Source organism: Mugil cephalus, chromosome 6 (genome assembly GCF_022458985.1).
Source record: "Mugil cephalus isolate CIBA_MC_2020 chromosome 6, CIBA_Mcephalus_1.1, whole genome shotgun sequence".
In the NCBI taxonomy this organism is placed as follows: Eukaryota; Metazoa; Chordata; class Actinopteri; order Mugiliformes; family Mugilidae; genus Mugil; species Mugil cephalus.
This window is the reverse complement of record NC_061775.1, coordinates 21,608,637-21,624,110: the sequence shown is the minus strand read 5'-3', so window position 1 is coordinate 21,624,110 and position 15,474 is coordinate 21,608,637. Positions and strand designations below refer to the sequence as shown.

General features: G+C 41.5%; 1 protein-coding gene and 1 long non-coding RNA gene across 2 annotated transcripts in view; one reads left to right on the top strand and one right to left on the bottom strand.

Annotated features, from left to right (window-relative positions):
• The window catches only part of LOC125008852, a 29,128-nt gene extending 25,561 nt beyond the window's left edge, over positions 1 to 3,567 (top strand). Inside the window, exon 4 of the long non-coding RNA XR_007112919.1 lies at positions 3,215 to 3,567. This is a non-coding gene — a long non-coding RNA (uncharacterized LOC125008852). The remainder of the gene's footprint in view (positions 1 to 3,214) is intronic.
• Positions 3,568 to 5,014: 1,447 nt separating this feature from the next.
• On the bottom strand, positions 5,015 to 7,214 carry foxd3 (forkhead box D3). Its single transcript, XM_047586147.1, has one exon. The coding sequence runs from the start codon at positions 6,715 to 6,717 to the stop codon at positions 5,530 to 5,532; it is 1,188 nt and encodes a 395-aa protein (XP_047442103.1). The 5' UTR covers positions 6,718 to 7,214; the 3' UTR covers positions 5,015 to 5,529.
• Between the last annotated feature and the right edge of the window lie 8,260 nt (positions 7,215 to 15,474).

Genomic DNA, 15,474 nt, shown 5'->3' with positions numbered 1-15,474 from the left:
AAGTCATAAAAGCAATAAATAAAACCCTCACTGGGGATTTGGAGGTCAGAATTGTTTGCTGCCATATTAAACCCTCTAGGAACTCTAAGTGATCACATGAGCAGCAGTACTCCAGTTCTGACAACATTTATGTCCACTAATTTCTAACTCCGTAGAAACGTGCCATGTCACTGGCTAATCAGCGGTGGCGGTCCAGCAGTCTAATGTGTAACTAATTAGTCATGAACCCTCTGTACACAGATGTAGCTATGGTTGTAACAGCCCACCCTCGTCTTCCCTCTTACAATGTAAATCTCAGCCCGGGGGCTTTTTCTCCTCTGTGACCTTTTCTTCTGTTGACACCATCATCTTTGTTCCCAAGGTGCTGGGGTTTGTTGGGCGAGACATGTTCCTCGTGGTTCTGGCATCAATTATGCATAAATAATAATAACCTCGGACAACTGCTGATTTGCAATGACACTTTCATTACAACAGCAGCAGCCTATAACTCACTGGCGCCCATTAGTTATTAATGCCTGGCCACGCCAGCTTTACTTTGTCATTTATTGCTTCATCTCTATGCCTTTTTAAATATTCAGTAACTGCTGTACCTACATTTACTGTCTGTAATCTCCGCCCAGGAGACGGCTATAGCTTGTGGTGGAGGATGACCTAGTTATTATGGAGGCCTGGGCCTTGCTTACCAAAGTCATTGTAGTCTATCAGGTTTGCTGCACCAAAGCAGGCTGATTTGTTCTTGTGCTTTGTCACATGTTCGACATTTGACATTAGAACAAACGAGGCGCAAAATCTAAACGTTTTCTATACAATGAGTCTGGAAATTATCTAGTTTATAAATTCTTAAGGTATGCAATAGCCCTTTCTTTCGCTCTTAACTGAATCAGGAATGGACTGTTTGGAAAATCCCGCAGTATTTATATGCACATAGGAAAGGATAAATTGTTCCCTGCCAGAGGCACCTGTTGTCAAAGCAGAAGGAGTTTTCTGGTCGAATCTCTTTGAGTGACACTCTACATGACCTCTCTGATCCATCCAAAGGTCACAGTTCACACCTTCATTTCTGTGAAGAGTAATTGACAAGATGTTTAAAATGCTGTTCAGGACAAGTGAGCGGAAACATTAAAGCGAGTGCGTCCTTCTTCACATTGCAAAAGTTGGACTTTTGCGCATGTGCCATTGCAAAATCGAGAAATTTAAGAAAACATTGAAGCTATACATTCGGGCGTTGCAGGTAAAACGAAATCTAGATGAGATTTAAAGGTCATGCTTCACTTTGGAAATGGGACTGCACAAATCCTCTGGTAACAAACCGCCGCCGCCTGTGTTATAAGAGGTGAGCTCGTTTCTGGGGAACTAAATGTAAATAGGTTTATAAGACTCAGCTCTGACAAGCCTTACTGCAGGCAGCTAAATAAGTAGCATTACATATAGAATTGTATATGGTTTAGTGGACAATTTGAGATGTCTTTCACGCAGCATTATTTATGTTGATTCACAAGTTAATCCGCAACCAGACATTTTTATCATGGTTAGTTGATATATGGTTTCTAGGGTCTGATTCATGATTATAAGCTAAAACTTGTATCTGTTCAGGCAGCATGTATTTATCACACACAGCAACTGCACACAATATGTAGTATATTTGCTGATAATATACTTCAATAGGTTTCAGCCAGTGCGAACTTTAATGTATTAATTCAGTTGAGATTTGTATGTCAGAATAGGTGAATTGTGTGAAATGTTTCATGGTTAACTTGAAATTTTAGCAAAGCTGAATATGTCCACTCAAGTTAACATGTAAGATATTAAACTAAATGTTTACCTGAATTCAGTGCATAATTAAATGTATCAGGGTATTTTGCCCCCCAATCAGAATATCGTTAGTCTAATAGCATAATTGCCTAAGTATTTTTCTGACTTACTGTTACGATGTCAATAAAAATACCAAAGTTTTTTTCCTGTTTTCCGAAAATCTTCAAATATGTTTTAGGCAATTGTGCTATTAGGCTAATGATATGAAGATTTCTGTGCTTCAGTTAAGAGCAATTTTTTTTTATTGCGTAATTTGCTGCTTTATGCCCATTTTTAAAACATCTTCGCTGAATTTAATACAGCTGAATATAAGCTGAAGTCAGAAACAAAATAGACTGAAGAAGAAAGAGAAATAAAGCACAGTTTACGGTTTAACATTGCTTCTCTTGAGGCTGGGACGTATATTCGTCCTGCGAGAATCCTGGTAAAAACCTGAAATGTGGAGTTTTAAAAAGATGTAGTATAAACTGTGACCTTTCTTTCTTTATGCAGTTATGCATTTGTAATACAAACCGTTCAAATGTGAGTGAACTTTGACCTCTGCTCCAAAGCACAAGAACCTGGTGGAAAAAAGGAAAAAAAAAAACAGCATCGTAATGGGGAAACATATAGTCTACAGTTCACTGTTATGCTAATCCGGCTAATTTCCATATTCAAACCATTCGCTCACTCGGCGGTAAAATAAGTCAGGAAACAAACACGCAGTGTGAACTTTCTTTCTAATTTCTCACACTGTGGCTGGGGACTAATATGGCTGCTGTCTGGGGGGGCTGTGGGAACCGCGCGGGCTTTCCTCCACCTGTGCGCAAGCACGTGCAGCTGCACAGGGTCATTATTGCGATCTGTGTGGGCACGCGCGAGTGCGACAGATTGCTCTCTGAACCAGCGAATTTTTTTTATTATTGTCATTATTATTAGCGACGTAATTACAGGAAATATATAAAAACGTTGTTTTTGAACAAACTGGTATAATAATATAATTTTATCAAACATATTTGTGTTTTACATTTATTTCAGTGCTGGCTACATTTTACAAATTCATTTTCTTGTCCAGGAGACACCTGCTATGTTTTGGCATTGTATTTTTTCCGCATATTTCGGTGACTATCAAACTTATCTGACTCTAAAATATTATATGCATACGCCCGTATGCTATAAAACTGTGGTCATATATTGTGTACGATCATAATGTAAAGCATTAGATTGGCTCAGACATCTATTCCTATACCTTTTGCTCTAATTGTTTAGCCTAAAATGAATATATATTCTTTTAGACTGACTAATTGATTTATCGAACGCAAAATGTGTAGCTATGTTTGGGAAGATTCTTTTTTTTTTTCTTTTTTCTTTTTCACCCCCAAGCATTTTTTATTATCATTATTTTTTTCCAATTCCTTAATAGCAAGCCGAAGGAGGAGTCAGTTAACGCCCCCTAGCGGCTGGATTCTCCTCGGTTTGGTGTGTGTCGGCCTGCAGCATCACCCGGTGCAACATCGCACACTCAGACATCACACGGAGACTGCATGTGCAAATATACTGCGGGGCACTGTTTGTCTCAATGTCCCTTTGTGGAGGATGAACATGAACCTGTGCCCTCTATAAATCAGAGATGGAAAATATTTGATATGACAAATGCAAAATAGATGTATTTATTCTGGGGGGTTGATATCATTTGATGTTTTCTTTAGGACTTTTTTTATTATCTAAAATAGACACTCACATGACTATGTAACATGCCATAGTGCCTTTTTTTTGTGTGTGTGTGACTGCAAGCCGACCTCTGGAGGTGCTTGAATATCCACTTTAAACTGTTTCAGCGTGACTGTGAATATTTATCCTTCATTTATAACTAAATCAGAGTTGAACTGTAAAGCACAATATAATGAGAGAAATGTCCATTACGGAGTAGGCAGTTTGTACTATTTATTTTCTAGTTTATTTTATTATATGTGTCAGTTAATACTGAAAGAAAACAATGCAGTGGTGCACAAACTCACTTCTGATATGTCGCACACATTGATGTAGCCCCACGGTTAATGCGAATAATAATAACACCAATATGCTGGTAATAACAGGTCAACAGCAATAATGAATTTAGTGGGTAGAAATGCCACGGTGACATTGGAGAAGCCTTTTGCATCATCAGCACCTTCTTCGGTGTCTGAGGGTGAATTGAAGCAGAGAGAGAGGCTCCTTTCTCTTTCCCATGGGGATCAGATAAATATAGCGCGTAAAACCGCTCTCACACACTCTCCCCCTTCTCTGCCCTTCTCTCTCTCTCCCTCTCTCTCTCTCTCTCTCTCTCTCTCACACACACACACACACACACACACACACACACACACGCCATTTGCTGTTTGTGTAAAAGTGATTAGCCAGACACAACTGCGAAACTGTTACCTTTATAGTAGCCAAGCCTTGGAATATCCTGTCAAACGATACAGCAGTGATGCAACGGTGAATTAAAAGGTGTCTGAACTGTGACCTCCGTAGTCAGAGATCATTAAAAGAGAAAATGCGACAAGGGTATAGTTATTATAAATATGATTCGAGGTCTTTTATTATCATATTTGCGCCCGTATTCTCATTTGTTTCCTACTTGTTTGTTTGTTTTGTAATGTAAAATCTATTCCCAATGAGATAAAACAAAAACTTCGTATTCGTACTAAATATTCAGGATAACCTGACTTGTATATGATCTTCAAATCCTTTTTTCCCTCCACGAAAAAAATAAAAAATAAAATTATAATATATCTACACCTCCGGCAACAATTTGCATTTCATTTTTAAAAGTAAAACTGAAATACCGTGATTTTATCTCTCGAAATGTAATACGCTGAAGAGTAAATTGTGAAACTCAATGCTGGAAACTGTAAATATGGTTGGCTGTTAGCCGTGAAAATATGTAATTCGATTAAATTCGGCGAATTGAATTATGCTGTAATTTGACGTATTGCAAATGAAAATTAAACGTAAAATTATCATTTGCAATAAGGTGTTTTTGAACTCCAAATGTTATATGATTGGAATTGCTATGATTGAGAAAAGTTGGGGTTTGTTGTGCCTAATAACGCCATTTGTATAACGTTTGCGTGTCCAAATTAAATATTTTTTTTTTCATACTAGTATAATGTGAGAAATTACATTATAACAAGAATATGATTCCTATTAAATCTGCAACCAAACAGTTTGAGAAAATTAATAATGAAAACTGATTTTTAATTCTTTCTTGGATTTATTTACAAATAAATTCAGTTTACAACACAATATAGCTACATAGAATTACATATATTTGTTCGTTTTTGTTGTCGTTTTTTTTTTTCATTATAAACAGTCTATTTTTCAGAGCTTTCTCGTGTCTTGTATGAAAAAGAAGCCAAAATTGTGTCCAGTCGAGCTTCCGATACAAAAAGGAAAAATGTAAAATTATTATCACAGATCTCAAACAAGAACAAAAATAAAATAAAATGGGCAGAAAAGGGTACAGGTAAAAGTCAAACGGATAAAATGATTCTCTTTGTACAAATATTTACAAATGTTACCTGTACAGAAATCTCTCCTTTCTCTTTCTTTTTTTTTTTATCTTGTTGTCTGTGTTTCAACAGTCTTTACATGGCTTTACAGTCCAGTGCTGCCTATTGATTTGTGCTCATTTCACACTTCCCAGAATTAATGTCTCTATAGAAAAATAAGAGTTTATTTTCTCTTGCTTTTAAGTCACTGTGAAGGCCATTTGGACACCGCCGCCGCCGCTGAGGGTAAAACGTGTCCAGAAATAATATTTGAAGGGACACTGAGGATGGGGGCGATAGCGGCTGAGGTCCGGGTCAGGGAGAGGGACTGCGCGCTCAGCAGGGCCGACTGAACGGTCACGGGAGGCCGCAGGAAAGCGGCGCCCGGCGAGGACGAGGAGGCGCTGGAGACCCCGATGATGTTCTCTATGCTGAAAGACGGTCTGTTCGATGGCTCTGATTTGATCATGGACGCCGTGCTCAGGCTGTTGAGCTGGAGCTGAAGGCTCGGGCTGAGCTGAGAGTTGAACGCTTTTCTGTTCAGCTCCGCCGAGGGCAGGAGGGGGACGCCCGGGGGCAGCATGTGACCTACGGGGGGGATATACGGATACTGCAAAGCCGCCGGATGGGAGTACGCAGCCGGGTGGATCCCGTAGTGTCTCCCGTAGGGGCCCCCGATGCTGTACGCACCGAAACTTTGCATCATGAGCGCGGTCTGGTCCCTGAGCATGTCCGGCTGAACTCTCTTGAACCTTTTCCTCCTCCTGAGGAAGCTGCCATTGTCGAACATGTCCTCTGAAGCTGGGTCCAGGGTCCAGTAGTTGCCCTTGCCCGGATTGCCAGGTTCCCTGGGGATTTTTACGAAGCAGTCGTTGAGGGACAAGTTGTGGCGGATGGAGTTTTGCCACGCGGGGAACTTCTCCCGGTAGTAGGGGAAACGGTTGCTGATGAATTCACAGATCCCGCTGAGAGTGAGCTTTTTCTGCGGGCTCTGGAGGATGGCCATGGTGATGAGAGCAATGTACGAGTACGGCGGCTTTACCAGGCTGCTTTTGGGCTTCTGGATCGCACCCCCCGGACCCGCGCTCTGGTCGTGACCCTCTCCCTTCCCACTGCCCGTCTCGCCCTCGCCGGAGCTCTCGCAGCACGGACTTCCGCCACCGGACCTCATCTCCTCCTTCTCCACCTCGATCTCATCGTCCACCTCATCGTCTCCCGTCTCCCCGCGCAGGTCGTGCAGGATGCCTCCCACCGGGCTGTCGCAGTCGCTGTCCATCCTCTCCATGCCCTCCTCGTCTCCCTCGCCTACCACGTCGATATCCACGTCCTCCGCTGTGAGCACGGTTTGGCCGGACATGTCGCTGGCTCGTTCGCTGCCTCCAGACAAGGTCATCTCACGGCTTACTCACACTTTTCAAAGAAAAAGTCTAGTGGAGCCAAAACAACCGAGCGGCCGGGCGTGCTGTGAAGCGGTCAGTGCGCACACACGGCGGCGTCTGCGGGACGTCTGGTCGCTCCTGTCAAGAGATCGGACGTCTCCCAAAATCTGAATGCGATCGAACCGGCAGCCCGCGAGTCCAGTCAAACAGAAACTTCAACTTCTACAAATATTCCCCACTCGGTAAGTGAGCAGGCCTGCGGAGCGGTGCGTCTTGCTTCGAAGTTGTTTGGAGATAGCGCGACTTCTGCGCCGCGACGTGCCTTCTCAGTATATTTCCTGGACGAGTGATATTTGGAGAACCAAGTCGAGATGACACATGCTGCTTTTAAAGGCCGGAGCTTTTAACGGGTCTGTCTGATAGATTACTTTTCCCAGTATAAGATATACTATCAGCGCCAGACACGTGGTTTGGTGACGACAGACGCCCCCTCTCCTCTTCTCTCCTCCCTCCACCCTCCTCTCCTCTCTGTTAAACCATGCAAACTGGAGTTGTTTCACGGATTTGTCAACAATGGGACATCAGCAGTGCTGCTTTCCGCTGATTTCTGTGTTCGTCCGTCATAGACCATTTAACGGTGGCAGTGGGAGGAGGAGGAGGAGGAGGAGGAGGGTGAGAGAAAATTGGCCTGCATGATTGAAAGATCTGATGCGCAATAATGTGGCTGCGTAAAAACAATCCAAACCTTTAACTTTGCTAATGCGAACTCCGTTGACAGCTGCAGAAAGAAAACGACAAATAGCTAAGTTGACGGACTTCCTTTAAGTTATTGACTTCCTTTTTAAATCCATGCATGCATGTGATTATTTTTTGTTTGTTTGTTTGTGTCTCTTATAAACCGGTGTTCGTGCATGTTATTGTGCGCGTAGGATACTTTATCGGAGCGTAAGCATCGAACATGTTCACTTTGTTTATTTGGTGCATGCCTTGATATTCCCGGCTTTACAGCCCGCCGTGTAAATCCAAGCTGCGAATGCAAAGCATGAATTCAAGTCTATTTATTCCCGCAGGATTAGCCGAAGGTGGGAAGAATATTATGCAGCAGCAGCGAGCAGCAAGCGGCGGCGGCGGCAGTGAATGGAGAGAATAAAGAATTCCCTTAAGAGTTTGGAAGAGGTGCTAACGACCCCAATCATTGCATTTTTTTGCATATGAAAAAAGTAGGAAATGCAGGCAGCGGGTGAATGCAAAGAGAGCGTTTATTCACAAGCATGAAGGTGAGCTGGGCGGCAGGGAGAGGATGTCGGAGCCGATACAGAAGGGTTTCCTGCGCCGTGTGGGAAAATTTGGGAAGACGAGCGAGAGAACGGGCTTTTTTGCGCTCAGGCCAATGTTCAAAGCGACGCGTCTTACTGTGTTTACACTGGGGTGGAGTGGCTGAATGAAAAGAGGAATTTAAATATTGCTTTTCTAATGTGGCCACGAGAGATGAAGACGTGCAACTGATTTTACTGGGAGGGTAATTCAAATATCTGTAATAACCAGTATTTTATTGGTGTCAACGATTTATCTCAATAAATAGAAATTAAATAAGAATCATAATTTTTATTTAATGGAATTATTATTAGCAATAATAATAATAATAATACGTTTTATTCTTATTATTTTATTGTTAAATTCCTCCAGAAATATCCGAATTAATCGGGACAAAAAGCACATTTTCACGTCTCTGTATCCAAAGCTTTAATATCCCAGTTTTGTATGTGAATTTGATCCTTAAATTGCCCGGAGAGGTGCTGCTTCCAGGACACCTCTGCTGCCGCGGATAAAAGCGGGATTAATCAGCCGCTATCATTAATAACGCGCGTATGGGTCAGAGGACGGAAACGTGGCTTCCGATTAGATGCGCCTCGTGTTAATCTCCCGGCGACCTGTGTGATCTGGAGGTCCTTCAATACGGGCTACTTAGCAGATGAAGCCGGAGAGCCTGCATCAACTTTTATCCTGCTCATTCGCGGCGCGTCTCTGCGTTTGGGAAAGCGCGCTGGTCACTGGCCCCCTTTCCTGTTTTAAGCCACATATAAAAAATAAATAAAACATTTTAAAAAAATCTAGTTTTCTTCCACCCAAATCTGACACAGTCCATTTTTTTAGTTTTTCAATCATTTGCATTTGATTTGGCTGATTGTCTCCTTTTCAGACAACTAAATGCTTCTTCGCCTACAACAGGAAAGTTTGAAGTTTGATATGCAACCATTTATCCAATCAGGTCTCCCCTTTGGCGCACTGCAAAGCGAGACATGTTTTTATATTTCTTATTGCAGAAACATGTGAGATTTTGTGACATTTTCTTGTCATTTTCTTGGATATTTTACGCAGTCATATGCAGAGCAGATATCCTAACCAACCTCTTTAACGCCTGTTTCTCTTTCTCTGTCTCTGTGCCCGTGTGTGTGTGTGTGTGTGTGTGTGTGTAGAGACAGGTGCAGTCAGCCTCCCTCAAAAAAAAAAAAAAAAAAAAAAAATCCCAGAGTTGCAGTGTTGTGTGAAAGGCGCCGTATAACTGCTGATATAACCTGACTGCAACAGCACCGAGAGGGGGTTTCGAACCAACCCGTCCTTCCTGTGATCTTTTGAAGCCTCATAAATCCGCTTTTATACCTCCGCAGTTTGTTAATGAAATGTACGTTTTAAGCACACATGCAAGGCTTAGCGCGAGAAAACCTTTTAGTATAATAAGCCATCTCGCTCCTGCATGAAACCATTAGGAAGGGAGGGAGGGGGACCAGGCAGAATAGACAGCGCGGCAGAAGCAGCAGCAGCTGCAGCAGTAGCAGCAGCAACACAGGTGGATGGAGAGGAAACAGCCACCTCATGTGATCACTGCAAACTAGCAGCAAGGTCACCGAGCAAGTGATTAGGCTCATAATAATGGCTTGATGTTTTTTTCTTCTTTTCTTAGTCTGTCTCACAATGTGTAAACTATCTCTCTCTATCTGGGGTCATAGGGTCACCTACAGAAGCTGATGTTTGCTCAAAGGCACTTCTGCAGGGTGGATGATGAATTGTCCACACGAGTGAAGGTGACCCACAAATACAGAATATTAATATAAGATTTTAAATAACGCCATATTTAGTTTAAAAAGAAATCAAATTGATACCAGAGAAAGGTGTTTTCGTGCAGATCTGAGCAGATATAAGACATTAACATGGGACTTACTATAATGTGAGGGTTTAAAGACATTTTTGGGCATTTTTATTTCAGTTTTTACCCGTGTATATTGATTTCCAGTGGGGAAACGTTTCGAGATTTAGTTGCAATGGATGCACATTTGAAACCAAAAAATACGCAACATCCGGGTGCAGTCAGAGCAGCATAAACAGGTGCTATCGCGACTACCAATTTTTAGATTTGATTCCTGCAAAGAGGATGCAGATTTCGTTTTCCTCTTTCGTTTTTTCAATATTTCGATTTCTTGGAAATATATCTGGGAAACAAATATCTGGAAAAAAAACAATAAATGCATGTAGATTTTATTGTGTCCATTCAATTTTTTTTTTATTTTATTCTTTTTTTTGTTTGCCACATAAATAAATGCTCAACATACAAACATATTATTCCGTGACTCGTTATCCACAATCTTTCACTGAAATCAGCTGTTTGTAAATGCAGATTTTTTTTTTTTTTTTTCGAAAGGCAACTTGTTTAATTAATTAGTCCAGAAAGCAGTTGGGGGCAGCAGCTATTACAACGATATGATAAATGAACGCACTGTTGGCGCGCGTGTAATCAGGACCATTATGTTAATTATTTTTACACCAGTGGCCAAATCTTCAGCTTGTCACTTTTAATAAAAAAAACACAAATCTCGACGTCTCCGGAAAGCTGCGCGCGCAACGCATCGCAGCCAGGTCGCACCAAAATAAACTCGTGTTTTCCCCTTCACGAAATAGATTTTTCTTAGTCCACAGTGTGAATTTGGGAAGAGGGAAGAACGCGAGAGCTGTATTTGTTCCCTGCTTCCTCTTCCTTTTGGATTTTTCAGGGCCCTCTCCAAGAATCCACTATATCAGCCTGCGAGTTCCTGTCAAACAATATGATGGAGCTCATTTTTATCCATCCCTGCTGCTGGATCAGCCGCAGCCAGATATCTCCGTCACATCGCAGCGCAGAGGGCCTGATCCACGCTGTGCATGCTCTGTCTCAGTTGTGTGTGCGTGGACTTCCCATCTATGTGACGCGCATATCAAGACGCATTTCAACAAGTCAGACCTGCACATATGCAGCCTCGTGCCTTTTGTTATCTCTCGCATAGTTTTTCTCTAAGTTTTTCTCGTTTTTATATCAGGAGCATCGATGTGTTACACGTTTAAATGGAAATGAATCTCTCTTTCTATTGATTTTTGGAGTCGCCAATTTGTCCAGAATTCTTATTTATAATTTCCCCAAACGAGTGTTAGCGTGTCATGTTGCTGGGAAATAAATGTCTAAATTAAGAACAACAATTTGTGCTCATCAGTTTTGGATTGCAGAATCAATTCAGGTTAGGATATTTGAGACAGATTTTCTTGTGCTTGATGGATTTCTTGACTTCACCACTTATGATAAAGTGTTCTTCACTACTGTAGAAAAAAATACAGTATTTTCCCCCCTTTTTTAGGTTTTTGTGGAGTGAAACGAAGACGTGCATCATCGGGTTTAAAAATAAAAAATGTAGGCCCATAATAATATATAATAATATATATATATATTATAGTTTGCAGTTCTGTTGAGTCACTGACAGGAAACAGTAAATTCAAATACTATACACACACACACACATATATACATAGTGACTAGAAACCTAATTGTGGGCTTTTAATTTTCATTGGTTATTACTTCCCAGTTAGTTTCACACCATAACGTCGTTTTCCTGGGGATGGTTGCCAAACAATCTCTCTCAGATTATTTATTTATTTACTGACATAAATTTGTATTCAAATATCTAATATCCCTGGGTCCTACTGTGGAAGCACCCTGCACGTCTCCGTGCGTCTCCTGCGCCCGTCCATCTCTGCTCCCCCAGGAGGAGGCTGCTGCTGCTGCTGCGAGAGACTCTCCTGGTGCTGGTGGGAAAATGACACCTCCAGCTAAATGCGGCCGTATTACCATGCCAATGTGTACTTGTTAAATACGTGCAATGTCACCCAGTTTGTACCCCCCACTCCCTACTTCTTCTTCTTTTTTTTTTGTCATTCAGATTTGGGCTGAAAGTTGCACATCGGAAAATCACCGCGTCGTGTGAGCGCAACGATTCAGGGCCGTAAACGGTGCAAATTGGCCCCTATACAGCGAACATTTAGCGCGGTGTCAAAACAAGTGCAACCCGGCTTTGCACCAAATCGTTGTCTGCGTGAAACGATGGTAAATAATGCCCTAATACAGCCAAGGGTGTCAAATGGTGTTGGTAATTGGGGTATGATAGATTGAAAGCGACTTAAAGTCAAAGAAAAGCACAAAAAAAGCCCAGTAATTAAACCTGTTATAATCAAAGATAAAATAAACCCCACAAATTAATAAAAATACATAATTATTACTTATTATTGCTTCAAAATATAGCTGATTTTCGATAATTTGCCTGTACTATGTTATTGTGAAAGATGATTTTTTTACGCACATGGTTTTACATGTGCGTAAAAATCAAATAAGACGCATCTAAAGCAATACAGTTACCCTCAAGACACGGTTCCCCAAACACATGCTCAATGAAAACCTTGCACCAAACATTAGTGTTTGCATGTAAAACAGCTTCTTCTTTTTTCTTCTTCTTTTAATTCCCCACAAAAGGCAACTCTCATCTAGCTCGACCCCCCTGAACTCAATATCCTCCTGCCTATTGATGCATATACATATATGTAACATCACAGCAAATTACCTCCCACATCCCGCCTGCCCTGCCCATAATAATATTCCTTCACATAATCTGTCAAATTCCTCACTGAGACACTTTACCTCTTCTCGAACCCAATTATTGTAGCAGAAGAACAAGACGATGAGACAAAAGACCTGGAGAGGGATCATGTCTGGATTCCATGACTGGCTGAAATGTGTGTTGTTTTTGTTTGTTTGTTTGTTTATTTTAGTAAAAGCCTGTAAGTCTGTCTTCAAAATAAATATGTAACACACGCATAGGTCTGTTGATATCACAGGAAGGCACGTTATTCAGCTTAAAACATTCTTGGCTCCGTCGCCTGTTTCCCTTAAAAAGTGTCCTTGTGCGTTATCCCAGATTAGAAGTGCAGATCACACATCCCGCTGTCACTTGAAATTAGGGACTGCACCTTTAAATTGTCAATTACTCCGAGGTTAAGTGGACTGAATAGACCCAATGATTCAAATCAGGTGTTACATTTACTGCGCATCCCCATCTCACTTCATTTCACTGTGTGTTCAATCAGTGTCCAGAAGAGGATGTGCTTTTATTTTAGTACATACAGAAAACACAAACCACATATGATCATATATATAATCCATTTTTTTATTATTATTATTAAATAATGCAAAATCCATATAATTTATTCACCCTAGATTCCCTTTATTGACCTTTATCTCTCCCAATTAGTACCTGATTAAATTTAATTTTCACTAAAAATCTAAATTGACCCCATATGGATCAACACAGCACCTACATGATTTACCCAGTGTAAATGGTTTGTTTGGCCCCATGTTAACATTATTATTCATAACACGTTGTATGGCTAACTACGTTGTAATCTACCCTTTTTTAAATATTCCAAGTCAGTATTGGTTGAAGAGTGTTACATATAAATGTATTCCGTTGTATTTAAATGTCCTATAACACTCTGGTCACAGTAAAACATATTCCAAACAGACACTAACGAAGAAGTATATAAATATATATAGATAAATTAAAAGAAAAAAAACACACATTGTAGAATATTAATTTACAAGTAAAATTTCTGCACAAGAAATATTCTCTATAATCTGGAAAGTGTTTTTGTCATTTGTTTAATATTACTTCAACACTGCTGCACCAAACCTCTAAATTATTTAGTTCACTTTAATTTAAGTCAAACAAACAGACAATTTTCACAAATTTTGTATTAGAAGCGACTCAATAACTGCTGGTCCATTCACCGGTTAACAATTTCAGTCATAATTGTTCTTAAATCTGTAAATCATATGCGTGTAAGATCCTTAATGTAAGTTGAGGAGCAACAGATATAATCCAGGACCTCAGTATTGTTGAACATTAATAGTTACAGTTCACTTGAGCACTACTCTATGAAGTATCACTGGATAAAGTGGAGCCCAGTGTTGTTGATGCAATCTTTGTCAGTTTCTTAAAATGTCGGTTTCGTTTACTTGTACGTCTGACTACGAGATTAAACATCTGCAAAGGATAAAGTTAACAGCTAAACGGTGTTAACACCCAAACTGAGTTACCACCCTCACACCCTCGCCGGGAGTCCACACCAGCCACACAAGCATCAATATTTTACAATCCCTCAAGAATCCTCTTTAAAGATGCAATCAATGCCTCCTATTCATTATCCATGTGTATGTCTTCTAGGTATGGCCTTTGTCATTAAGCAATAATTCTCCCCTCCACAGTCCCACATTACTCTGCTGCTCCATACTTTTACAAATGCCTCGGGGCTATAAATACTAATGAAATCTCTTTGCTTAATTTGATTTTGCTGGTACACTTGCAGTTATGGCTGAACTTTCCCACGAGAGAGGCTGATTGAACACTTTCAAGTCCTTATGGAAGCAGGAAAACATTCCAAAGAGCTGGGGAGATCATTTCCATAATTACCCCGATTGGCAGCCTAATGACCTTCTGTGACAATAAAAAGATCTCTTGTTAATTCCATTTCTGTCGCTGACATTCAAGAGATTCCTATCTTACATGTTTGAGGGTTCACAAGATAACAAGTGTACTTTTTTTTTCTCTCCCGTTTTCAGCGAGCAAAAGAGCAGCCCCATTCAGCTCTGGCCCCCCTCCCTCCCCAGCCCACGCCCCGCACCCCACACCCCACCCGAACACACTGCAGCGATGTGACTGAGCTCTGCTGTGAAATGGACCTGCTTGTGCCTGCACGGCTCGTCCACCCTGCCCCAAAGTTGGATAATTTATGGGCCTTGGGGGAGATTATAAAGATGGATCTTTGAGGCAATCAATTCTCATGTTGCGTTTTGAATGGTGGGATAGAAATGAAGTGCAGAATAATTAAAAAGATCACAAGTCCCCCCTCGCATGTAATAATGAGTAGTTCCGGAGGCGGTGGGCTCTGCCACGGTGCCGGAGGAAGGGCCTTTGATTTGACTGAGAGGACACCCGGCTCGGTCCAACGCGGCGCCGCACAATAGGGGGGTTTCACCCACTCGCCGCCACACACACTGAGGCCGTGCTGCAACTCACGCCTTGTGAATGTTTGAGGACTGTGTGCTTGTCCACCAGGCAGATCATAAGCGGATACTGTTGTCAGAGGAAACGGGGTGGCGGCGGTGGTGGTGGTGGGGGGGTTTGTTGCTTGGATGTCAGAATGAGTCAGAGCTGGCAAAAAAAAAGGGACAGCGGCGGCTGTTTGGAATATGTTTCGCTGCGACCACAATGCTCAGAGTGTTAAAATAAAACCCGTCCACTCTTTGCACATGAATCGGTGTCAAAATGTAACATCAGCCGGAGCCTTTGTATATTTCTAAATGCACCAGGCTAAATGTGATGTGTGCATTTCGTCCGTTCATTTCTTGTCGCTTCCCCCGG